At 51.1% G+C, this 27109-nt stretch overlaps 1 protein-coding gene across 1 annotated transcript in view; it reads left to right on the forward strand.

The window, feature by feature from the left end:
- The window catches only part of LOC143774238 (very-long-chain 3-oxoacyl-CoA reductase-like), an 87805-nt gene that overhangs the window by 20457 nt on the left and 40239 nt on the right, over nucleotides 1–27109 (forward strand). The window contains exons 6-9 of the mRNA XM_077261626.1: nucleotides 8734–8778; nucleotides 9929–9963; nucleotides 21783–21864; nucleotides 22955–23020. Of these exons, the coding sequence (XP_077117741.1) occupies nucleotides 8734–8778; nucleotides 9929–9963; nucleotides 21783–21864; nucleotides 22955–23020 (228 nt within the window). The remainder of the gene's footprint in view (nucleotides 1–8733; nucleotides 8779–9928; nucleotides 9964–21782; nucleotides 21865–22954; nucleotides 23021–27109) is intronic.

Here is a 27109-nt window from a genome sequence, read left to right on the forward strand (position 1 = left end):
CAATTACAACGGTGGGCCCTGTCGGTAGGGACTGGGGGAATGGGCACCTCCTGCACTGGCCTGCAGATGTGCCCTGATCTTGCTACCGTTCCTATACGGGTTCTTTCAACCCATCGCCGACCAGGATACCTAGTCCCTCACTTGCCCTGCACCTATCCCTAAGTAGGGAACTGGCAGGTGAGAGCACTGGTCCCACCGCTGCACTAATACAACACGGGGTAAGGAAGTACAGACAAGGTAAAAGAAAACAACACTTAGCTTAATGCTGCAAGGTACAGCACAGCAGGAAGAAACACCAGATTCACTGGACACCGCGGTAGAACAACAGTTCCCAGCTTGGTCGCTGAAGAATGAACTAACACCGACAGTCAGCTGATGAACCAGGTGACTATTTAAAGGATGGAGGGAGTGGTCACCACAAGCATCAGCTGACCCAGCAGCAATGCAATAACACCAGCGGCAACCGGGGGGGGGAAAACTACATTAACCCCCAATGACTAGAAAGGAAAAAAGGTTTTAAACTGAGGCAAACCAGATCTGCCACAAATCCAAAATTGGATCGTGAGTGACAGTACGCCCCTTTCAATGAGGGGCCTCTGGACCCTCAACACAGGACCTCACCAGTAAACAACCCACAGTGAGAATGTCTCGATTCACCAGAGTTCACCTCCTCAATCACCTGACCCTCAGGTTTACGGTAGACACAGCATGATGGAGATGACAACGTGAGCGGCACAAATCTCCAGAGTGCCGACCTGTGGAATGAGTTGTGTATGGGCATTACTGAGGGTAACTCCAACTGGTAAGTCTTCGGACTGACAATGGCTGACACCCGATATGGCCCGATTACCCTTGAACTCCAGATTCCAGTTTCACACTTCCACCTGATATTTTTGGTGGACACCCATACGTAATCATTCACACACAGGTCCAGACCTGAACGTTTATTTTCACGCATGCGTCTGGCACAAGATGGTGAACTCTTTACAGAACCGACAACAGAGGTGTCCCCCTGTGTCGCCAAACTCACTCCCCCACAATGCATCGAGAGATCCACCACTCTCCTCTGACCCCTCCTCCTAAGAGGTCTCTGACATACCGGGTTAGAATGTAGTGAGGGTAGAGTCTTGCCCCTACTCTCTTCAAGCACCTCTACTGCCCCCATTGGAGAAGAAGGGGTAGGTTGTAGAAGGACGGCAGAGATCATAGTTCCCGGGCAGCAGTCCTCACGACTGACCCCAGCTGACTACTTCTCTGGACCGCCAGTCTATGACCGGGTTGTGTCTTTTCAACCAAGGGAGACCTAAGACCATGGGTGTTGGTATGCCCTCCAAGGTGTAGCATGACAGGGACTCTTCATGACAAGCCCCTATACGCAGATGTATATTGTCTACGACTTGGGTAATGCTCCCCTGGCTGAGCGGGGCAGAGTCAATGGCCTGGACGCTTAAGGGTCTCGCTAGCGTCCTACTCATCAGGCGATGGGTCAGGACAAAATGAGCATCCACCAAATTGACTCCTGCTCCACTGTCCACAAGCACCGGAACATTCTCAGTTACCCCACCAACAACCACTTCAGCAGGTAAGGAACACTGAGACGAAAAAATGGAGGAAATATACACTCCCTGGTCGCTTCCTTCCACACAACCAGGGGGACGCGGCTTTTTAGATGGAACAGGAATTTTGGCGCGAGCTGGGCAGGCATTGATAAAATGACCAGTCTGCCCACAGTAAAAACATGCCCCCACACCACGGCGAACCCCAGACAACTCCGTTTGGGAACCAACTCCTCCCACCTGTATGGGTTCATCCGCCTGATCAGGTGTGTCCTCCTCCCTAGCAAGGACTACAGGGGGCATATTTGGTGTATGCCTCTCCCTCAAGCGTCTATCCACCCGGATGGCAAGGGACATGGCGGCCTCCAACGACATGGGTGCGGCGTACTGTACCAGAGTATCCTGCAACCTAGGGAACAGACCCTGCACAAAATTGCTCCTAAGGGCCGGGTCATTCCATTGTGTGTCAGTGGCCCACCTCCTGAACTCTGAACAGTACTCCTCAGCCAACCGACCCCCTTGCTTGATCTTACGGAGTCGGGATTCCGCCAGGGAGACGCCATCTGGATCACCATACACCAGTGCCAGAGCCATAAAAAACTCGTCCACCGACCGTAGGGATGGTGAATCGGTCGGCAGGGAGAAGGCCCAGGATTGGGGATCACCTTTAAGAAGGGAAACGATGATTCCCACCTGTTGTTCCTCACTCCCTGATGAACAAGGGCGGAGCCTGAAGTATAACTTGCAGGCTTCCTTAAAAACCAAAAATTTATCTCTCCCTCCAGAGAACCTGTCTGGGAGAGATATCTTGGGTTCTGGTAGAGCCTGAACCTGAGCCGAGGCCCAGAACCCCAACAATTGCTGCAGCTGCTGCACCACCTCACCACGCAGATCCTTAAGCTCAGTGGTGAGAGTCTGGAGCAGTTGGGCGAAGGCCTGCATTTGAGCTATGGCTCGCCAGAAAAAATGTGACGGTCGATGTTAATGTCACGAAGTGACTGACCCGGTATAACACGACCCAAAAGTAGGTCTGTCACAAACAGCACAACACACAAGGGAACACCGGGGACACAATTACAATGGTGGGCTCTGTCGGTAGGGACTGGGGGAATAGGCACCTCCTGCACTGGCCTGCAGATGTGCCCTGATCTTGCTACCGTCCCTATACGGGTTCTTTCAACCCGTCGCCGACCAGGATACCTAGTCCCTCACTTGCCCTGCACCTATCCCTAAGTAGGGAACTGGCAGGTGAGAGCACTGGTCCCACCGCTGCACTAATACAACACGGGGTAAGGAAATACAGACAAGGTAAAAGAAAACAACACTTAGCTTAATGCTGCAAGGCACAGCACAGCAGGAAGAAACACCAGATTCACTGGACACAGCAGTAGAACAACAGTTCCCAGCAAGCTCCTACTCCCAGCTTCGTCGCTGAAGAATGAACTAACACCGACAGTCAGCTGATGAACCAGGTGACCTCTTAAAGGATGGAGGGAGTGGTCACCACAAGCATCAGCTGACCCAGCAGCAATGCAATAACACCAGCGGCCACCGGGGGGGGGGGGGGGGAGGAACTACATTAACCCCCGATGACCAGAAAGGGAAAAAGGTTTTAAACTGAGGCAAACCAGAACTGCCACAAATCCAAAATTGGATTGTGACAGCTTGTTTGTTTAATCTGTCCGGGCCCGAGCGCCAAGCCATGAAGAGGTATATTGCGGAGAGTCTCCGCAAAGGGCATATTCACCCTTCTGTCTCCCCTGTAGCTGCTGGGTTTTTTTGTTAAGGAAAAAGATGGTGGTTTGCGGTCGTGCCTCGACTTTTGGGAACTCAACAAGAGTACCGTGAGAAACACGTATCCACTCCCCCTCATTCCAGATCTGTGTAACCAACTCTCGGGGCCAAATGATTTTCCAAGCTTGATTTACGGTTGGCCTATACCTGATAAGGGTTCATGAAGGGGATGAGTGGAAAACTGCATTTCTCAAGTCTGAAGGACTGTTTGAGAACCTGGTCATGCCCTTCGGTCTGACTAACGCTCCTGCTGTCTTTCAAAATTTTATTAATGTCATTTTTTCTGATCTAAATGGGCATTTTGTGGTCATTTATCTTGATGACATCTTAGTGTACTCACCTGATAGTCAATCCCACTTGCACCATCTGCGAACCGTTCTTTTTAGACTTAGGGTACTGTCACACAGTGCAATTTTGATCGCTACGACGGCACGATTCGTGACGTTCTAGCGATATCGTTACGATATCGCTGTGTCTGACACGCTACTGCGATCAGACATCACGCTGAGAATCGTACGTCATAGCAGATCGTTTGGAACTTTCTTTCGTCGCTTGATCACCCGCTGACATCGCTGGATCGTTGTGTGTGACAGCGATCCAGCGATGTGTTCGCTTGTAACCAGGGTAAACATCGGGTAACTAAGCGCAGGGCCGCGCTTAGTAACCCGATGTTTACCCTGGTTACAAGCGTAAACATTAAAAAAACAAACAGTACATACTTACATTCCGGTGTCTGTCCCCGGCGTCTCAGCTTCTCTGCACTGTGAGCGCCTGCCGGCCGGAAAGCGAGCACAGCGGTGACGTCACCGCTCTGCCTTCCGGCTATGGTGCTCACACAGTGCAGAGAAGCTGAGACGCCGGGGACAGATACCGGAATGTAAGTATGTACTGTTTGTTTTTTTAACGTTTACGCTGGCAACCAGGGTAAACATCGGGTTACTAAGCGCGGCCCTGCGCTTAGTAACCCGATGTTTACCCTGGTTACCCGGGGACTTCGGCATCGCTCCAGCGCCGTGATTGCAAAGTGTGACCGCAGTCTACGACGCTGGAGCGATAATCATACGACGCTGCGACGTCACGGATCGTGCCGTCGTAGCGACGAAAATTGCACTGTGTGACAGTACCCTTAGAGAAAACCATTTGTATGCCAAGTTCCTTCCCTGTCCTCTCGGGGTTAATTTGTATAGCCTCCTTCTGGCTTGGGGTGGGCTATATTTACCCACCTTCATCTGGGGATCCTTGTCAGTGATACATCTGTCTTGGCTGTGTGACTGACCCCCTGGTGTGCTTGCATACTGTTGTCCGGTTGCTTTCTTGTGTATAACTCAGTCTGTTTTCTCGCTCTGTGCTTTGCCTTGTGACTCTGTGCTAATTGTCTGTTTCTGGCTCTGAGCTTCGGCTTGGTACTCTAACTTCCTTCCTGTCTGCCCTGTTTGTACTGCACTGCTATCTTCAGCTCCCCAACCTTTTTGCTACGTCCCAACCAGGCATACCTCTCACCCTTTTGGCACTACATTGACCTCCCGGCTTGACTTTGGCATGTTCAGACTACTCTCTGGCTCTGCCGGTCTCCGCCGCCACTCAGCATCTGGCTCTGCCTCCATCCACTCCTCCGGAGGTCACATGTTTCAGGTCCTGCGCTCCGGCAAGTAAGCTCACCGCAGCGCTCCTTACTCTCTCTGTCCTTCTGTAACATGTGGACCGACTCCTGCTGTAAGTCTGCTGCAGGGCTCTTGATACCACGGAGGAAGCCTCTTTTCAGAGGTTTGCAATATTGATCTTAATGAAGGAATCCACAAGGAATATCACAGGGTTGACCATACCCAACCCTCTTAGTCTCCTCGTATGGTAAGTAACCTCCCTCTTGACCAGGTTGTCTATTTCCCCATAACAGTTGGAAGAAAAAACTGTAGACCGAGTCTAGAGAGACTCTGGCAAGGTGCACACACTGCCCAGATAAATCAGTAAAGAGAGCAGGTAGGTTTTGATCAGGTTTAGTCTTTACCTTAGGGTCAAAGACCAACCCTTCCATTGGTTCACCTTCTGAGTGGCGATCTCTAGCCTGATGTCCCAATTTTGTTTGGGGTAATCCCCCTGGCCAAATTCGATGCCGATGCCGAGGACTTTTATAGAGACTTTGGGTCCTGGAAGGGTGTCCGGGAGATCAAAACCAGGATCTCCTCCTCCCAGCCAGAGACTCTCACACTTATGCCGGTTGATCTTGGACCCAGATGCCTCCGAGTAGCGATCTACCTCTGACATCAGCCACCCTGCCTCCTCGTGAGAGGAAACAAAAACAGTGACATTATCGGCATACGCCACCACCCTCAGAGTGGCTTCCGGTGCTGCCCGGTCCATCTCGATCCCAGCCAATAGTCCACACTCCACCCTCCTAAGAAGTGGGTCAATTGCAAACACATACAGCAGCGGGCCCAAGGGACAACCCTGGTGAACACCAGATCCAACCTCAAAAGAGCTGCCAATACAACCGTTCACAAGCGGGAAACTCTCTGCCCCACTGTACAAGGTCTTAAGCCAATCATCAAACCCCCCGGCAGGCCATATCTCAGAGGAACTCGTGATTAACCCGATCAAAAGCTTTTGCCTGGGTCAGTGACAGCATGTACCCCTTCCAGTGATCAGCCCTACCCTGTTTCACTGCCTCTCGGACACAAAGCACAGCACTAAATGTGCTGTGGCCTGGAACAGAGCAATGCGGGGCCTCCGAAAGGAGATGTGGTGCAAATTTCACCAGCCGATTACCTTTGCCAGGACCTTCCTGTGAAGCGCTATGGGACGCCTATTCTCAATGCAAGATGGGTCCTACTCATTACCCTTTGATAAAATGATCAGGGCAGACCTCCTCATTGACTTTGGCAGAGTGCCTGAGGAAAGACAGTCATTGAATACCTCAATCAAGAGGGGAACCAAAGCATCCTTAAAGGTCTTATATAATTCAGATGTTAAGCCATCTGGACCGGGCAAATTTTTTTGGGCAAGCCCTTCAATCGCCAACTGAACTTCCTCTTCCCTGATTATCTCTGTCAAAACGTCAAGAGAGGGGTCTTCCCCTGGTTCAGGGATGGCTTCAGCCAGGAAAGCCGACATCTCATCCCAATCAAGATCCCTCTTCCCCGAGAGGTGCGAGTAGAAGGATCTGACCACCTCCAGGATCCCTGATCTGGATCGCCTCAGGGACCCCATAGTCTCGACCAGTGCTGTTACTACTTTACTATTCACTGACATCTTGCAGTTTCTGTAAGGGTTGGATGAGCAGTACTCCCCGTAATCCCTCTCAAAAACCAAAGATGCGTGTCTATCGTACTGACACCTCATAAGCAAAGGATTGTATTATCTCCGCTTCTTCCAAGAGAGACGAATTGAGTCTCCAAAACTCTCTTCCCATCCGGAGGGTCTCTGTAACATTCAAAGAAAACAAAATTAAACAGTGGTTGGAGAACTTCACATCAACAACAGACACTGCTAAAGACAGATTCCTCCTTTAAATAAAACCTATCTATTCTGTACCTACAGTTACCTCTATGATAGGTGAACCCCTTGTGGCCTGGGGTGTGCCGAATGTGGACATCCACCAGGTGAGCCTCCCTAGCTATACTATTAAGGGCGACACTATCATAAGTCAACTTGTCTCTGGAACCTCCTCTATCTCGGGGCCTCGTGACAGCATTGAAGTCCCCTCCAAAGACAACCTGCGGACTTGTAAAAAGGTAGGGCTTGATCCTCATAAAGAGACACTTCCGGTCCCACTTAGATTGGGGACCATAGATGTTAATGAGCCGGAGCTCTTGTCCCTTCATGAGGACATCCAAAATCAGGCACCTCCCCATTTCTAACTCAATAACCCATCGGCATTCCACCGGTGCGGTAAAAGGACCGCCACTCCGCTATATGGCTCGGCGTCAAGAGACCAGTAGGAGGGCCCGAGTCTCCACTCTCTCTTAGCTTTAAACATGTCAGCTATATTTGGCAGCCTGGTCTCTTGCAAAAAGAAAATGTCAGCTTCAACCCAGCTGAGAAAATCAAAGGCCGCAAATCTGGCTGTATTTGACTTTTTGCTGGCGACATTAATGGACACCATCATCAACGGAGTGGGTACCACCATCATTGCTGATTGAGTTAGATAACTTTCTTCTTCCCACTCCCCTTATCCTCTGTCTCAGAAGAGGAATCCTTCCCGCTCTTTAACGACACTGAGGTGTCCATTCCCAAGTGTTTTTTTCTTTTTATTGTCCTCGTCTCCGGACTCGGGGCCAGTCCCTCCCTCCAAGGACTTTAAATCTCCAGAAAAAGGAGACTCTGCACCCCCTGTAAGCCCCCTGTAAGCCAGAACCGAACCTCACCCTCAGTTTCCTCCTCAGAGTAAGAGATGTTCTCAAGGGCAGCTTTTCCTTTCTTAGGTACCATGGTCAGAGCGGGAGATGTTTTACTACAAGCAGAGACGGAGCTCTGCGCCTCAGTATGTTGCTTTGTAATCCCCACGCGCCTTTTCACAGGATCCACAGCAGAACCTGGGCTGGGCAACAGGGCTTATACAGCGAGCTGACCCTGTAGCCGACTCAGGGGATACAGGGAGGGGGGCATACACATAGCTTACAGGTTCCTCCAGCTTTGCCTTGGTGGTCTTTGCTTTTTTCTTCTGGCCCCCAGGTGCCTTCTCCGGTAAATCGTCACCAAGATGAAAGTTTTGAAGGCACACTGGGCCTCCAGGAGCTTTATCTCTGCCATTCACGCCCCTCCCTGTTGTCACTGTCCTCCCCAGAGCCAGAACTGCGCCCAGATGTCAATGTCGCTTGTCCTGCAGGGAGCTTGCTGCACGTGGCCTGCGGGTGACTTTACAGGCTGCCAAGTGGGGCTTTCTGCTGATCATCATCCTGCTCATCATCCTCCACCTAGCTCTCAGGCTGCATCCCCATCTGCCTTTGCTTTCTGTTATCAGCCATTTTTCTAAATCTGTCCTCATTCGTTTTTCCTTGAAGGGACCACTCCTCTCTTATGAAGGCTTGTTACCTCCAGCTCATTAATTTCAGCCTCTTTACCTCCGCCTGGAGCTGATTGTTCCTCGGTTTGGAGGCACCTGCGGCTTTGGCGCTTGTGCAATGCAGCTCCTCCCGGATCCTCCTCAGGGTCTTGCTCGCGCTTTCATACTCACGGAGGTGGCTCATGACCCGGGAGCCATAGGTGGACACAGACTCTGCTCCTTAGCCTGCCTTCTGTTTGTACTTAATACAGCAGCTCCACTCGTCCTAAAATAAAAGGGGTCTGAGGATTGTCTATAAATGTCTCTGCCCTGCACCCCCCCTCTTGTAATAATGGATGTTTATGACAAAAAATAATTATTTTTTCCATTTGCTTAAATTTCTAGGAAATAGACAACATCCTGAACTGCAACATATTATCCACAGTGCAAGTAAGTGGACATCCTCATAATATACAGTAGTCTCCTCCTCCTGCAGGGTGATACAGATAGGAGGAGCTAGGAGTCTTCTCCCCCTGCAGGGTGATACAGATAGAAGGAGCTATGAGTCTCCTCCCCCTGCAGGGTGATACAGATAGGAGGAGCTATGAGTCCTCCCCCTGCAGGGTGATACAGATAGGAGGAGCTATGAGTCTCCTCCCCCTGCAGGGTGATACAGATAGGAGGAGGTATGAGTCTCCTCCCCCTGCAGGGTGATAGATAGGAGGAGCTAAGAGTCTCCTCCCCTGCAGGGTGATAGATAGGAGGAGCTATGAGTCTCCTCCCCCTGAAGGGTGATAGATAGGAGGGGCTAAGAGTCTCCTCCCCCTGCAGGGTGATACAGATAGTAGGAGCTATGAGTCTCCTCCTCCTGCAGGGTGATAGATAGGAGGAGCTATGAGTCTCCTCCCCCTGCAGGGTGATACAGATAGGAGGAGCTATGAGTCTCCTCCCCCTGCAGGGTGATAGATAGGAGGAGCTAAGAGTCTCCTCCCCTGCAGGGTGATACAGATAGGAGGAGCTAAGAGTCTCCTCCCCCTGCAGGGTGATACAGATAGTAGGAGCTATGAGTCTCCTCCCACTGCAGGGTGATACAGATAGGAGGAGCTATGAGTCTCCTCCCACTGAAGTGTGATACAGATAGGAGGAGCAATGAGCCTCCTCACCCTGAAGGGTGATACAGATAGGAGGAGCTATGAGTCTCCTCCCCCTGCAGGGTAATACAGATAGGAGGAGCTATGAGTCTCCTCCCCCTGCAGGGTGATAGATAGGAGGAGCTAAGAGTCTCCTCCCCTGCAGGGTGATACAGATAGGAGGAGCTAAGAGTCTCCTCCCCCTGCAGGGTGATACAGATAGTAGGAGCTATGAGTCTCCTCCCACTGCAGGGTGATACAGATAGGAGGAGCTATGAGTCTCCTCCCACTGAAGTGTGATACAGATAGGAGGAGCAATGAGCCTCCTCACCCTGAAGGGTGATACAGATAGGAGGAGCTATGAGCCTCCTCACCCTGAAGGGTGATACAGATAGGAGGAGCTATGAGTCTCCTCCCCCTGCAGAGTGATAAACTTGCTCTTACAGTTGATTACCTCTTGTGTTTTTTAGATGACCCGGATTGTGCTCCCTAGAATGGTGCAGAGGTACAGGGTGGGGGGTGATATTGGGGCGGGAGGTGATATTGGGGATGGGGGTTAATATTGGGTCACGGGGTAATAATGAGGCGGGTGGTGATATTGGGGGTGGGGGTGATATTGGGGGCGGGGGTGATATTGGGTGCATGGGGTAATATTGGGGCTGCACTACATCATCGCTGTATAAATGAGAAGATGACAAGTTTTGTAACTTTCTGCTACATTCAGGACGATGCGAAGTGTCAGGAAACAAAGCTGCAGAGTAAGAGGACGTACAACGAGAGGAGAGAACGAGAAATGACCTATTACCAAATATAATGTAGTAGAGGGGTCCGCAATCCCTAGATGACGAGCCGCCAGGAAAAAGCGTTGAATATAGTAGAAGAACCTTTGGCACAAAACGTAATCTTGAAGTCAATAATGTGTTTTATCGCAGGCACACTGGGCAGATATAACAGAACCAATGTTTCGGCCTCCATTGGCCTTTATCAAGGTTATCTAAACAAAACATAAATATTCAATTCATATAAAATATAACAAAATAAATCTCAACTGACAACTACACTGCAGGCTGCCTATGCTCCAGATGTCTTCATACAGATATCACTCTTTCCCTGCTATCCCTGGACAGATAATCTTGATAAAGGCCAATGGAGGCCAAAACGTCGGTTCTGTTATATCTGCCCAGTGTGCCTGCAATAAAACACATTATTGACTTCAAGATTACGTTTTGTGCCAAAGGTTCTTCTACTATAACCTATTACCAAGATATAAAGTGAATGAACAAGATAAATTACATCCCATCAGTGTCTGGTGACCGCCCATCGCCTCCATCATCAGTATCTGGTGACCGCCCACCACCTCCATCATCAGTATCTGGTGACCGCCGGTCACCTCTATCATCAGTATCTGGTGACCGCCCACCACCTCCATCATCAGTATCTGGTGACCGCCGGTCACCTCCATCATCAGTATCTGGTGACCGCCCACCACCTCCATCATCAGTATCTGGTGACCGCCGGTCACCTCCATCATCAGTATCTGGTGACCACCCACCACCTCCATCATCAGTATCTGGTGACCGCCCACCACCTCCATCATCAGCATCTGGTGACTACCGGTCACCTCCATCATCAGTATCTGGTGACTACCCGTCGCCTCCATCATCAGTATATGGTAACCGCCCGTCACCTCCATCATCAGTATCTGCTGATTGCCCGTCGCCTCCATCATCAGTATCTGGTGACTGCCCGTCACCTCCATCATCAGTATCTGGTGACTGCCCATCACTTCCATCAATATCTGGTGACTACCGGTCACCTTCATCATCAGTATCTGGTGACTGCCCGTCGCCTCCATCATCATTATCTGGTGACCGCCCGTCGATACTGATGAAGGTGATGGGCAATCATTAGATACTGATGATGGAGGTGACGGGCGGTCACCAGAACTGATGATGGAAGTGACGGGCGGTCACCAGATACTGATGATGGAGGTGACGGGATACCAGTAGTCTACACACTCCTGCCCCTTATCCTCCACACTCCTACCCCTTATTATCCAGACTCCTTCCCCTTATTATCCAGGCTCCTGCCCCTTATTCTCGACTCCTGCTCCTTATTCCCCAGACTCCTGCCCCTTACCCTTCAGACTTCTGCCCCTTATTCTCCAGACTCCTGCCCCTTATTCTCCAGACTCCTGCTCCTTATTCTCCAGACTCCTACCCCTTATCCTTCAGACTGCTGCCCCTTATCCTCCGGACTCCTGCCCCTTATCCTCCACACTCCTACCCCTTATTATCCAGACTCCTTCCCCTTATTATCCAGGCTCCTGCCCCTTATTCCCCAGACTCCTGCCCCTTACCCTTCAGACTTCTGCCCCTTATTCTCCAGACTCCTGCCCCTTATTCTCCAGACTCCTGCTCCTTATTCCCCAGACTCCTACCCCTTACCCTTCAGACTTCTGCCCCTTATCCTCCGGACTCCTGACCCTTATTCTCTAGACTCCTGCTCCTTATTCTCCAGACTCCTGCCCCTTATTCTCCAGACTCCTGCCCCTTATTCTCCAGACTCCTGCTCCTTATTCTCCAGACTCCTGCCCCTTATTCTCCAGAGGGGGGCTGGAATGGGCAGAGCTAGATGGAGGCCCTCCATGACTGCGTTGCCATGGGAGGGTTTTTTCCATATTATTTTTCAAACTAATGGAGAGGATTGGCTATAGGGAAAAGGGGGGAGGAGCTGGGGGGCTGGGGATCAGTGACAGGGGGGAAAAAGTGCTGGAGAATTGGCAGTCACGAGTAAGTCAGCGGGAAAAGAACCCCAAAGAGAGACCCGCTGCACAAGGCTTTGCAACCCCCTCTACATTAAGAAGACTCACCATGGATTCTGTGGAGAGCATGATGGACAGGCTGCGGGATGTGGCGAGATCGCGCAGGGACGGATGGCTGCAGGAGCAGCTGGCCTCCTTGCTTGGGAGCGGAGGACCAGAGCCCCGGAGCAGTTGTCGCCGGAGATCGCGACGCGCGGCAGGCGGAGGCCGCGGAGCCCCACACGGGACCCTGCAGAGGCTAGGTGCAGCGGTGCGGCCGACCCGCCCGGCGCTGCCTCCGGCAGGAATCCTGGCCCCTGACCTGCCGGCGCGGCACGGCGTCGTACCACGGAGGCGAGGAGCACGGCGGCCAGGCAGGCTTCGCCGGTAATGCAGGCCACACTGGAAGTCCGGACTGCGCCTGCGCGCCAGGGATCAGTACAGGCTGGGAGAGAGCACAGCAGCTGCGGCGTGGCGCTGGGGCGCACGGCTCGGTCGGCGGTGGTGACAAGGCGGCAGGCAGCTGCGACGGCTGCAGGTGGGAGCATGGCGGTGTCTGCGGACACAGACACCCGTAGAGCTGCAGGAGGACAGGCGCCCGACACACGGAGCGGCAGGCAGAGCAGGCTGCATGGCAGGCAGCCTCCGGATTCTTTGCCTGGTGCTCTACCTGGGGACAATGGCAGCACATCAAGAGGCAGCAGGCTGCGGGAGACTGCAGCTGACGGCAGATCCAGGTCTGGCAGACGGTCCAGGGAGCGCCAAGGAACCCTTGCTTCGGTCCCCCCTGGTGACGAGGAGGCCAGGGGCACGGGCCTGGAGCAGCAGGGCTACGACGCCAGGAGCGAGTCCGGGAGCGAGCCGCTGGAGGACGGAGCACCGCAGGAGTCTGGATGTCCAGCTGGCAGGGACACGGCACCCGCGCAGCCTCGTGAGTATACGTCCATGTCTCGTTTGTCTCAGTCAGGGGGTAGGTTAGGTGAGATTGGGGGTAGTGGGGGTACGGCAACCGACAGCAGCACACTGGTGGGGGTAGGGGGCTCTGGTGTGTCGGGAATTAGTGATATTCTGGCCGGGGTGTCACATTTTTTGAAAAGTCTAGAAGGGGGAGTTGCGGAGGGGGCTGGAGGGTCACCTCTGGGAGCCTGGTTACAGGGTGTGAGTGCTGGATCGCGGGCGGCGAGCGACACAGCCAGGTCAGGGGGGTTAGCACAGGCATCGTCTGCCGGCGTATCGGTGTCGGTTCAGACCGAGAAGGATAAGGGGGATACAGTGAAGTTGGACGATAGGGCAAAAGGGGAGGTGTACGTATGCTTTGAGGGCCCGCTTGGTGCGCATTTAAAGAAGGAGGTGAAGGAGAGGATTTGGAAGGATGAGTATGTGGAGATTTTCTCCCTACTTCCTTTAGAAAAGTTTAACTTAGACAAGAGTAAGAAGGAGGACAGTAAAAAAGAGGAGGAGGAGAAGAGAAGGTGGCGGTTGATTCCGCAAACCTTCGTTAATTGGCAGAAGGCTTTTGCGATACTGGCTAGCGTCATAGGCGAGAAATTTCCGGACAACTGTTCGGGCCTGTTTTGTTACTTTGACTCGATAGGTGAGGCATATCGTACATATGGTGGTCAGGCGTGGCTGTGTTATGACGAGCAGTTCCGTCAGAGGAAGGCAGTTAGGCCCGAAATCAAATGGGACCAAAAGGATATCGGGCTTTGGTTGAAAGTCATGGCCCCGATGAGATATGGGCAGTCCTTTCATGGGAGCGGGAGCACCGGCAACCAGCAGTCAGGACATGCCAGCCAACGGAGGTCAGGGGGCCCAGGGTGGGAAAGAAAAGTCAAGTACTTGTTGGCAATTTAATGATGGCCAATGTAAGTACGGGAACTCCTGCAAATATAAGCACGTTTGTTCCCATTGCAACGGGAGTTCCCATGGAGCGTCGAAATGTTTCAAAAAAGCCAAGGGTAAGCCAGGAGTGGGTGGCGGTCAAGGGGGAGGTCCCCAGTGAGGCTTCAAGGGATGGCCCCTTATCTAAATAGATACCCGGATCAAGAAAAAGCGGGGATTCTTTTACGAGGTTTTTCTGAGGGTTTTCGGATTCCTGCTCCTACTCATGTGGTTCCCTTTACTACTAAGAATTTGAGGTCAGCAGATTTACATGCTGCGGTGGTCAGCAGTAAGTTGGCAAAGGAGGTGGAACTGGGTAGGATGGCTGGGCCATTTAGTTCATTGCCGATTGAAGGCATGATCATTTCACCATTGGGGGTGGTGCCCAAGAAGGAGCCCAACAAGTTTCGGTTGATCCAACATTTGTTGTATCCAAGGGGTAGGTCAGTTAATGACGGCATAGATGTGGAGTTATGTTCAGTGGTGTATACCTCGTTTGACTCAGCAGTACAATGGGTACGGCGGTATGGAGAAGGGGCTTTACTGGCTAAGACGGATATTGAATCGGCCTTTCGGTTGCTCCCGGTTCACCCGGATAGCATTCCTTTGTTGGGTTGTTGTTGGAACGGTGGTTTGTATCTAGATAGATGTTTGCCTATGGGCTGTTCGATTTTTTGTTCACTGTTTGAGACGTTTAGCACTTTTCTGGAATGGGTGATTAGGGATGTTTCCAAAGTTCCTTCCGCCACTCATTATTTGGATGATTTTTTGTTTATTGGCCCCCCCGATTCTGCCGTATGCAGGAATTTGTTAGCTACCATGGAGTGGATGGCTGGGCTTTTTGGTGTACCGTTGGCAAAGGAGAAGACGGAGGGACCGGGCAAGGTCTTGAGTTTTTTGGGCATCCTTATCGATCCAGAGAGAATGGAGTGTAGGTTACCCGAGGACAAACTTTTGTTGCTGGTACAAGAGGTACACAGGATTGGTCGTTTGCGTAAGGTGACTTTGAAGGAGTTGCAGTCCCTTTTGGGGCGTTTGAATTTTGCGTGCCGGATTATGCCCATTGGTCGGATTTTTTGCCGTAGGTTGTCGTTGGCAACAGCCGGTGTCAGGGCGGCACATCATTTTGTTCATTTAACTAAGGAGCATAGAGAAGATTTGGTGGTTTGGCAGCGTTTTTTGTCAAATTATAATGGTCGCTCCTTGATTCAGTTGGAAGCCGTGAATGATTTTGATTGTGAAATTTACACGGATGCAGCCCGTTCGGTTGCATATGGCGCATATTGCGGAGGTCGGTGGAGCGCAGGTGTGTGGCCAGAGGGATGGCGGAAGCAGGGTTTAACTAAGAACCTTGCACTCCTAGAATTGTTCCCAATTGTGATGTCAGTTGTGATTTGGGGTGACGTTTTTCAAAATCGGAAGGTCAGGTTTCACTGTGATAATTTAAGCGCAGTCGCTATCATCAATAGTCTAACCTCTTCCTCTCCCCCGGTGATTAGACTGATTAGGGAACTGGTGTTGCGATGCTTGGAGTTAAATGCATACATTTCTGCGGTACATGTACCGGGTGTCCAAAACTCTATAGCAGATGCTTTGTCTCGTTCACAGTTGGAACGTTTCCGGGAGTTGGCGCCAGATGCGGACGCCTCAGGAGTGGTATGCCCTTCACGTTTGTGGAAAATTGTTGCGGACGAGGAGGGTGGTTGATTCAATCCTCGGTCTCGAGGTCGACGTGGCTTGCTTACAAATCGGCTAGGGAAATTTGGGAGAGCTGGTCTGGTCAATGGGGAGTGGCTGAATCCAACAGCGACAGGACAATGGCGGTATTGTTTTTGGTGGGCAAAGCGGCTGAGTGGGGTTGGTCCGTATCGACAGAGAACAAATTTATGGCGGGCTTGGCTTTTGGTTTTAAGCTGCAGGGGTCGGTCGATGTTACCAAGAACTTTCTCGTAGTGCAGGCCCTGAAGGGTTTTTGGAGCGGGAACGTTAGTGTCGACAAGCGTAGACCCATTTCGTTTAGTTTGTTAGTTAGGTTAGGAGATGTTGTCGGGAGAATTTGTGGTTCTCATTTCGAAGCTGCTCTGTTTAGGTTGGCTTATTCCTGGGAGTTTTTTGGGGCTTTGAGATTGGGGGAGCTGGTGTCCCCTAACAAAGTTAGGGCAGGAGGTTTGTTGACGGAGGATGTTGATTTCTGGGTAGGAGGTATTTCCTTTTTGATTTGGCGGTCAAAGACTGACAGGTATGGAAAGGGTAAGTGCAGCGCCCCAGAGTCCTGGTCGTTGCAGTACTGATGCTCCGCCACTAAGGGGAGTGATGGTACGTCTGATGGCACTGAAGGAGTTCACCTGACCAGGTATCACAGACACCAATGCACTTCACAGTCTGGCCTCCAGGGGGAGCTAAGGGCGCTATGTATTAGGCCACTCCTCACAGTCTGGTAAAACTGGGGGTTAGATAGGAAGTTAGGGAGAAGCTGACTGGGAATCGAACAGGCAACATCCTGTGGCAGAGGGTGTTGCGGGGAGAGACTCATGGGGGTCCTTGTCAGGAGTGGGATCCTGGCAGAGACCTAGCGAACAGAGAGATCGTTACGGGACCGCGCCTGCACCTGATCGCGGCGGTACCCTAAGAAAGGATAAGAAGCGAGGTGTATTGAGGAGGGTGAGAAACGAGATCAACGCAACAAGGAGAAACACCAGTAGGAGTCGTGCTGTAAGTCGAGGCAACATATTACTGAGGCGCGCAGCCGGTCGCCAGAAACGCCGAGGAAGTATAGAGCTCCAGGCCTAACTTCAAACCCACGGCAGGACAGTCAGTTATAGGCGGGCTGTCTCACCCAAATCACCTAAGAAGACATAGGGGGCAACATTTGGAGAGGGGCGACTCTAGGGTCCCGGAAGAACTCCGAGCCTACCCGTCATACGGGTGCGTCCTGTTGTGATTTTGCTTTTTGCTCCCTCTAGTGGTCATTAGTGATTTGACTCTGGAGCTTCTGTCTTTTCCTATATCCTCACCTGGGCCGTTAGTTCAGGGGCGTTGCTATATAAGCTCCCTGGACCTTCAGTTCAATGCCTGGCATCGTTGAAATCAGAGCTAATCTGTTGTGCTCTTGTCCTATGATCCTGGTTCCTGTATTTCAAGCTAAGTCTGCTTCCTTGCTTTTTGCTTTTGTTTTGTTTGGTATTTTCGTCCAGCTTGTTCCAATCTGTATCCTGACCTTTGCTGGAAGCTCTAGGGGGCTGGTGTTCTCCCCCCGGACCGTTAGACGGTTCGGGGGTTCTTGAATCTCCAGCGTGGATTTTTATAGGGTTTTTGTTGACCAGATAAGTTATCTTGCTATATTCTGCTATTAGTAAGCTGGCCTCTCTTTGCTGAACCTGGTTCATTTCTGTGTTTGTCATTTCCTCTTACCTCACCGTTATTATTTGTGGGGGGCTTGTATCTTGCTTTGGGGTCCCTTTCTCTGGAGGCAAGAGAGGTCTTTGTTTTCTTCTCCTAGGGGTAGTTAGATTCTCCGGCTGGCGCGAGTCATCTAGCGATCACCGTAGGTATGATCCCCGGCTACTTCTAGTGTTGGCGTTAGGAGTAGCTATTTGGTCAACCCAGTTACCACAGCCCTATGAGCTGGATTTTTGAATCTCGCAGACTTACACGTTCCTCTGAGACCCTGTCCACTGGGGTCATAACAGTGTCCTAGCCATATAATCTGGGGGACGAAGAAGAACATCATAATCGAGTTGTGAGGGAACTTCAGAAACAGACACAACAGTTATGGGGACTATCCCGTAAGCACAGCAGGGGAGGACCACAACACACAAGCGCTAGAAGGTAGGCACAGATTTCCACCTGCAAAGGGAACTCTGGAGGTGCCATCGGACCGGCCGGACTTGCGCAGCCCGGTTAACCGTATTCCGGACTGAGGATCCTGAAGCCTTCAGTAAAGAGGTAAAGAGACTGCAACCAGGTGTCCTCGTTATTTACTGCGACCTGCACCGCACCATAACATCATCACCACCCACACATCGAACTGTTATTCCTTTATTGGATCCCCCTTAACAGGGTCACAGGCTGGGGTCTAGCCACTGTGACATCGACAGAGCAAGAAGGGAGACCCGGTACTTAGGACTCGGCGACCCTGTGCTAGGGGGCGCTCCATAAGCGGGTGGTCTTAGGGAGGGTCGATGGATGTTTGATGTGCCCGCAGCGCTGTTTGGAGGAGTACTGGAGTTTGCGGTTGGTTAGGTCGGGCCCTTTGCTTTGCCACCAAGACGGGACTTTCTTGTCCAGTTTTCAATTTTCGGCGGTTTTGAAAAAGGTTTTGGTTGAGTTGGGATTGGATTCTGGGTCCTACTGGTCTCACTCTTTTAGAATTGGGGCCGCCACGGTGGCAGATGATTTGGGTTTAGGGACTGATGTGATTAAACGAATCGGGCGATGGAATTCTAATCGTTATTTGACTTACATACGTCATTAGGTGTTTTTGGGGACTATGTAGTCTTCTGGTTCATATAATTGTTGTTCTGTTTTTCAGGTCGGCCCCCGTTATTGACTTGGATTTTCGGACATTCGTTCGTGTATTGGGGTGCGGCGCGTACCGACGCCAGGCCGGACGGCAGGCAGTTAGTTTTTCGCCGTGATACGGTAGTGATTCGATGGTTGGGGTTCCGGGGTATGCTATGGAACAGGGTGTTGCCAGAATTTTCCCGGGCGGCGCGTTTGGATAGAGCTCCGGATATTTTGCTGGTGTACATGGGGGGGAACGATTTGGGTACGAAGCCGGTTAGGGAATTGATCAGGGACATCCGCTTCGATTTTCTGAGATTGTGGGTCTCTTATCCGGGAGTTCTGAACGTGTGGTCCGACATCGTGCCTAGGAAGCAGTGGAGGTTGGCTCAATCCTTGAAAGGCATTAATAGGGCCAGGATAAAACTTAATAGGGCGGTGGCGAAGTTTGTGTCCAGGAATGGGGGAATTGCAGTGAGGCACTTTGAGTTGGAGGCTGGGGTCAGTAATTTCTGGAGAGAAGATGGTGTGCACCTGAATGATATCGGTATTGATTTGTGGGCGCTTGCCATGCAGGAGGGCATGGAAAGGGCGTTGGCTGTGGTGGGGCACTCACGAGCCTAAGGTGGTCAGGGTGTTCGTGGTTGGCGAGGGGCGGGGTTCTTGGAGTTGGTGATGTTTATTGGAGGAAGGTCAATTGGATGGGGGTGGATCTGGCTTGTGGTTACGGGCTCTGGACAGGGATTGTCCTTGGGAGCTTTGGGGTTTTTTGGTCTGCCCTGAAAAAGGGTTACATGGTGCCCTCGAGCTGGTGGTCACGGCTGAGGGTAAAAAAGTGTTGGTTTTGCCTATATATATGATGCCAGATCTTTTAGCTCCAAGAACCCTCCCCCTCAAGTTTTCAGATAATTTTGTTATGATTATAACATTTAATTGTTGTTTGTTAATAAACTGGCCGCTGTGGCCAAAATTTTCCAAAGAATTTAACGTGTTATGTTTTTATTGCATATTTAGCGTTAAATGGGGGATGCTAGAACTTTGTTTGGTTACAGGTGGCCGTTTTAGGGGAGTGGTGTCTGGGAAAATTTTTTCCAGATGGGCTATACGCGGTCAAGACTCCTGCTCCTTATTCTCCAGACTTCTGCCCCTTATTCTCCAGACTGCTGCCCCTTATTCTCCAGACTACTGCCCCTTATTCTCCAGACTGCTGCCCCTTATTCTCCAGACTGCTGCTCCTCATTCTCCTGACTGCTGCCCCTTATTCTCCAGACTACTGCCCCTTATTCTCCAGACTGCTGCCCCTTATTCTCCAGACTGCTGCCCCTTATTCTCCAGACTGCTGCCCCTTTTTCTCCTGACTGCTGCCCTTATTCTCCAGACTCCTGTCCCCTTATTCTCCAGACTGCTGCCCCTTTTTCTCCTGACTGCTGCCCCTTATTCTCCAGACTGCTGCCCTTATTCTCCAGACTCCTGTCCCCTTATTCTCCAGACTCCTGCCCCTTATTCTCCAGACTGCTGCTCCTTATTCTCCAGACTGCTGCCCTTATTCTCCAGACACCTGTCCCCTTATTCTCCTGACTGCTGCCCCTTATTCTCCAGACTGCTGCCCTTATTCTCCAGACTCCTGCCCCTTATTCTCCAGACTCCTGGCCCTTATTCTCCAGACACCTGTCCCCTTATTCTCCTGACTGCTGCCCCTTATTCTCCAGACTGCTGCCCTTATTCTCCAGACTCCTGCCCCTTATTCTCCAGACTGCTGCCCCTTATTCTCCAGACTGCTGCCCTTATTCTCCAGACTCCTGTCCCCTTATTCTCCAGACTCCTGGCCCTTATTCTCCAGACTCCTGGCCCTTATTCTCCAGACTCCTGGCCCTTATTCTCCAGACTCCTGGCCCTTATTCTCCAGACTCCTGGCCCTTACTCTCCAGACTCCTGGCCCTTATTCTCCAGACTCCTGGCCCTTATTCTCCAGACTCCTGGCCCTTACTCTCCAGACTCCTGGCCCTTACTCTCCAGACTCCTGGCCCTTATTCTCCAGACTCCTGGCCCTTATTCTCCAGACTCCAGATTTCTTAGCGGAGTCCTCTTTAGGACATGGTCCTGGGACTTACTGGACTTTCTTGGATGCCCTGAAGTCTTTTTCACATCAAATGAACATCTTTCTTTGAAGTTCTTCACTAGTCGATAAATGGTTGATTTAGGGTAAATGTTACAAGCAGCAATGTCCTTGCCTGTAAAGCCTTTTAGATGCAAAGTAATTTTGACTGCACGCGTGTCCTTGGAAGTGACCATCGTTAGCAGAAGAAGACAATGACCAGTCCCAGTCCCCATTTAAAGCAACCAGTCTGCCCTTATAATTCAATCACCATGACAGAGTGATATCAGCTGCCTTGTCCACGTTACAACTTTCTAATGACTTAATGAGAAGATTGCTGAAATGATTTAATCAGGTAATTTCTTTGGCAGGGCTGAAATTCGGTGGAAATGGAGTTTCTGTGATTAAGGATTGACTTTGCAATTCTTCTCCTCACGCTTTACAACAGTTGCCACTGAAGAAGCAAAGTTTGTAAAAAACAAAATTTTTAGCTCTGGACAATGCTCTGTGAGCGAATACCTGGCTAATCTCTGTTACAATATATCAGTCCGGAGTTCAGACACTTTTGGAGCATTGTCTCCACTGGATATAATCGTATCTTCTCCCTGGCTGTGACCTGGACCAGCTATGAAGAATGGTTGCAGCATCTGAATGGAGTGCTGTCCATCACTGTCAGGAAGCAGAGATCTTGTAACTGAACACAGCCCCACTGCACTATGTACAGTCTGACCTGCCACATTGGTGACTGTTTGTCCCTTGTTTTAATAATTAACTAAAAAGACAGGAGCGAAAAATAATCAAATTATAGGAGAACTGCCAAGAAACAAAATGGCGCCTTAGTGCAAGTTGTCCCTGTCCTAAGGCAAAAATGTGGGAACCGGGATAAAAGTGCAGTGAGGGGACCTCGGGCAATGTGTCCCCTTCTGATCTTGCAGTCCTCTCATGAATCAGGATGACTATTTACATCAATGTGGGAACATTACGAGCCACGGAACATGCAGATTGTGGAGCTGATGGCACTTCTTCTTCCTCTTCTTCACAGGAAAAAAGGGCTGATCATAAACCTGTCTTCTGCTACGGCGGCCCGTCCGTATCCAACAGTGGCCATGTATGGCGCTACCAAGGTGTGTAGCGAATGTCGTCTTCATAAATAGATGCCTACGTCTGCTCCACTAACATTGGTGCCAGTGCAGGTGATGCCACCGTCCACGCGCCTCAGGGTGTGAGGGTCCAAGCCGAAACCAGAGAAAACCCATTCACTGTCCAAGAGGCGCTGTGTGACAGCGAAATACGGCCATAAATAGGGCACACCATCAATGGAGCGAATCATCAATGAGGCACAGCATCAATGGGGCTTATCATCCATGGGGTAAATCATCAATGGGGCACACCATCAATGGGGCACACCATCAATGGGGCACAGCATCAATGGGGCTTATCCTCAATGGGGCAAATCATCAATGGGGCACACCATCAACACAGCATCAAAGGGGCACAGCATCAATAAGACACAGCATCAATGGGGCTTATCATCAATGGGGCAAATCATCAATGGGGCACACCATCAACACAGCATCAACGGGGCACAGCATCAAAGGGACACAGCATCAATGGGGCACAGCATAAATGGGGCGCATCATCAATGGGGCTCATCATCAATGGGGCACAGCATAAATGGGGCGCATCATCAATGGGCTCATCATCAATGGGGCTCATCATCAATGGGACAGCATCAATGGGGCACAGCATAAAAGGGGCACTTCATCAATGGCACACAGCATCAATGGGCTCATCATCAATGGGGCACAGTATCAATGGGGCACAGCATCAATGGGGCACAGCTTCAATGGGGCACAGCATCGGTGGGGTACACCATCAATGGGGCACAGCATTAAAGGGGCTCATCATCAATGGCACACAGCATCAACGAGGCACAGCATCAATGGGGTACAGCATCAATGTGACACAGCATTAAAGGGGCTCATCATCAATGGGGCACACCGCCACACAATCATTCCTCCATCCTTCTCACACCGGTCATTATAGTCTTCGTAACCCCCCAACATTATTATTATTATGATCACTACAACCCCCAACATTACTATCATCATCACTACAACCCCCAACACCAACATCATCATCATTAAAACTACTTCTCAGTGTCACCATTACATTTCTTGTTACCCTATCACTCTGATCGTTTCTCTTTTTCAGGTCTTCCAGGACTTCTTCTCGCGCTCCCTGTACACCGAGTACAGATCTGATGGGATTATAGTTCAGGTACCAGTCCCCGAATTCTCCTCCATACTTTCTATGTCACAGACGAGGGGTTCTGTGAGCTCGGCCCGCCTCCTGGACTCCCACTGCTCCATCTGCAGTAATAACGTGTGTATTATACTCCACACACATCCAGAGCTGCAGTCACAATGCAGATGAAGGCTCCCAACTGCCAGACACGTCTACATGCCTGCTGCCCTCTGCTGGTGCAGTGTCACCACATAACATTCCCTACACTGCCCACTATGGGAAATACAGGAGTCAGTGCACACAGTGCTGACAGCAGAGAGGTGACAGCAGCTCCGGAAGGGACTGGAGTATAAGACATGATGTCACAGCAGAGAGGTGACGTCAGCTCCAGAATTGACTGGAGTATAAGACATGATGTAACAGCAGAGAGGTGACGTCAGCTCCGGAAGGGACTGGAGTATAAGACATGATGTAACAGCAGAGAGGTGACAGCAGCTCCGGAAGGGACTGGAGTATAAGACATGATGTAACAGCAGAGAGGTGACCGCAGCTCCAGAAGGGACTGGAGTATAAGACATGATGTAACAGCAGAGAGGTGACCGCAGCTCCAGAAGGGACTGGAGTATAAGACATGATGTAACAGCAGAGAGGTGACCGCAGCTCAGGAAGGGACTGGAGTATAAGACATGATGTAACAGCAGAGAGGTGACGTCAGCTCCGGAAGGGACTGGAGTATAAGACATGATGTAACAGCAGAGAGGTGACAGCAGCTCCGGAAGGGACTGGAGTATAAGACATGATGTAACAGCAGAGAGGTGACCGCAGCTCCAGAAGGGACTGGAGTATAAGACATGATGTCACAGCAGAGAGGTGACCGCAGCTCCAGAAGGGACTGGAGTATAAGACATGATGTAACAGCAGAGAGGTGACCGCAGCTCAGGAAGGGACTGGAGTATAAGACATGATGTAACAGCAGAGAGGTGACCGCAGCTCAGGAAGGGACTGGAGTATAAGACATGATGTAACAGCAGAATAGTGACCGCAGCTCCAGAAGGGACTGGAGTATAAGACATGATGTAACAGCAGAGAGGTGACCGCAGCTCCAGAAGGGACTGGAGTATAAGACATGATGTAACAGCAGAGAGGTGACCGCAGCTCCAGAAGGGACTGGAGTATAAGACATGATGTAACAGCAGAGAGGTGACCGCAGCTCAGGAAGGGACTGGAGTATAAGACATGATGTAACAGCAGAGAGGTGACCGCAGCTCCAGAAGGGACTGGAGTATAAGACATGATGTAACAGCAGAGGTGACCGCAGCTCCAGAAGGGACTGGAGTATAAGACATGATGTAACAGCAGAGAGGTGACCGCAGCTCCAGAAGGGACTGGAGAGGTGTAGCTAGAATTTGGTTCAGAGGGGTGAAACTGACCCCTAACCAAGTACCCCTGATAGGAACTATGTTGGTGCACCCTTATAGTGGATGTATTAGAACCTCAGCAGATGAGAGCGCTGTTGCTGACAATAATCTCTATACAAAGACCAACACTGATATTACCGCCATATAGTGACATATAATTGTAGATCTCAGTCTTATGGAACATATAGTGATTACAGCACTGTTATAAATGGTGAGTTACCGCTGATGTTCCTTCTGGTGGAGTCGATAACTTTTCACGTCTTTTCCATCTGGCCCAGACCGACATGACATCTTCTTCCAGCCACGACTCGGCTGCAGAGAATACAACAAAGACACATTTCACTTCTCACATTCCAGCCCCATCATCATCTATTCCCAACCTGCACAAACTCCTCATCCTACTGATACCTCAATACTGAGCCGCTGCTGCCCTATGTGTCCCTATTACTGCCCCTGATACCCCAATACTGAGCCGCTGCTGCCGTATGTGTCCTTATTACTGCCCCTGATACCCCAATACTGAGCCGCTGCTGCCATATGTGTCCCTATTACTGCCCCTGATACCCCAATACTGAGCCGCTGCTGCCGTATGTGTCCCTATTACTGCACCTGATACCCCAATACTGAGCCGCTGCTGCCATATGTGTCCCTATTACTGCCCCTGATACCCCAATACTGAGCCGCTGCTGCCATATGTGTCCCTGTTACTGCACCTGATACCCCAATACTGAGCCTCTGCTGCCGTATGTGTTCTTATTACTGCCCCTGATACCCCAATACTGAGCCGCTGCTGCCGTATGTGACCCTATTACTGCCCCGATACCCCAATACTGAGCCTCTGCTGCCGTATGTGTTCTTATTACTGCCCCTGACACCCCAATACTGAGCCGTTGCTGTCGTATGTGTCCCTATTACTGCCCCTGATAACCCAATACTGAGCCGCTGCTGCCATATGTGTCCCTATTACTGCACCTGATACCCCAATACTGAGCCGCTGCTGCCGTATGTGTCCCTATTACTGCACCTGATACCCCAATACTGAGCCGCTGCTGCCGTATGTGTCCCTATTACTGCCCCTGATACCCCAATACTGAGCCTCTGCTGCCGTATGTGTTCTTATTACTGCCCCTGATAACCCAATACTGAGCCGCTGCTGCCATATGTGTCCCTATTACTGCACCTGATACCCCAATACTGAGCCTCTGCTGCCGTATGTGTTCTTATTACTGCCCCTGATACCCCAATACTGAGCCGCTGCTGCCGTATGTGTTCTTATTACTGCCCCTGATACCCCAATACTGAGCCTCTGCTGCCGTATGTGTTCTTATTACTGCCCCTGATACCCCAATACTGAGCCGCTGCTGCCGTATGTGTTCTTATTACTGCCCCTGATACCCCAATACTGAGCCGCTGCTGCCATATGTGTCCCTATTACTGCCCCTGATACCCCAATACTGAGCCTCTGCTGCCGTATGTGTTCTTATTACTGCCCCTGATACCCCAATACTGAGCCGCTGCTGCCGTATGTGTTCTTATTACTGCCCCTGATACCCCAATACTGAGCCGCTGCTGCCGTATGTGACCCTATTACTGCACCTGATACCCCAATACTGAGCCTCTGCTGCCGTATGTGTCCCTATTACTGCCCCTGATAACCCAATACTGAGCCGCTGCTGCCGTATGTGTCCCTATTACTGCCCCTGATACCCCAATACTGAGCCGCTGCTGCCGTATGTGTTCTTATTACTGCCCCTGATACCCCAATACTGAGCCGCTGCTGCCGTATGTGTCCCTATTACTGCCCCTGATACCCCAATACTGAGCCGCTGCTGCCGTATGTGTCCCTATTACTGCCCCTGATAACCCAATACTGAGCCGCTGCTGCCATATGTGTCCCTATTACTGCACCTGATACCCCAATACTGAGCCGCTGCTGCCGTATGTGACCCTATTACTGCCCCTGATACCCCAATACTGAGCCACTGCTGCTATATGTGTCCCTATTACTGCCCCTGATAACCCAATACTGAGCCGCTGCTGCCATATGTGTCCCTATTACTGCCCCTGATACCCCAATACTGAGCCGCTGCTGCTGTATGTGTCCCTATTACTGCCCCTAATACCCCAATACTGAGCCGCTGCTGCCATATGTGTCCCTATTACTGCCCCTGATACCCCAATACTGAGCCGCTGCTGCTGTATGTGTCCCTATTACTGCCCCTGATACCCCAATACTGAGCCGCTGCTGCCGTATGTGTCCCTGTTACTGCACCTGATACCCCAATACTGAGCCGCTGCTGCTGTATGTGTCCCTATTACTGCCCCTGATACCCCAATACTGAGCCGCTGCTGCCGTATGTGTCCCTGTTACTGCACCTGATACCCCAATACTGAGTCGCTGCTGCTGTATGTGTCCCTGTTACTGCACCTGATACCCCAATACTGAGCCGCTGCTGCCGTATGTGTCCCTATTACTGCACCTGATACCCCAATACTGAGCCACTGCTGCCGTATGTGACCCTATTACTGCACCTGATACCCCAATACTGAGCCGCTGCTGCCGTATGTGTTCCTATTACTGCACCTGATACCCCAATACTGAGCCACTGCTGCCGTATGTGACCCTATTACTGCACCTGATACCCCAATACTGAGTCGCTGCTGCTGTATGTGTCCCTGTTACTGGACCTGATACCCCAATACT

The sequence above is a fragment of the Ranitomeya variabilis genome, chromosome 5 (assembly GCF_051348905.1).
Source record: "Ranitomeya variabilis isolate aRanVar5 chromosome 5, aRanVar5.hap1, whole genome shotgun sequence".
Classification (NCBI taxonomy): Eukaryota; Metazoa; Chordata; class Amphibia; order Anura; family Dendrobatidae; genus Ranitomeya; species Ranitomeya variabilis.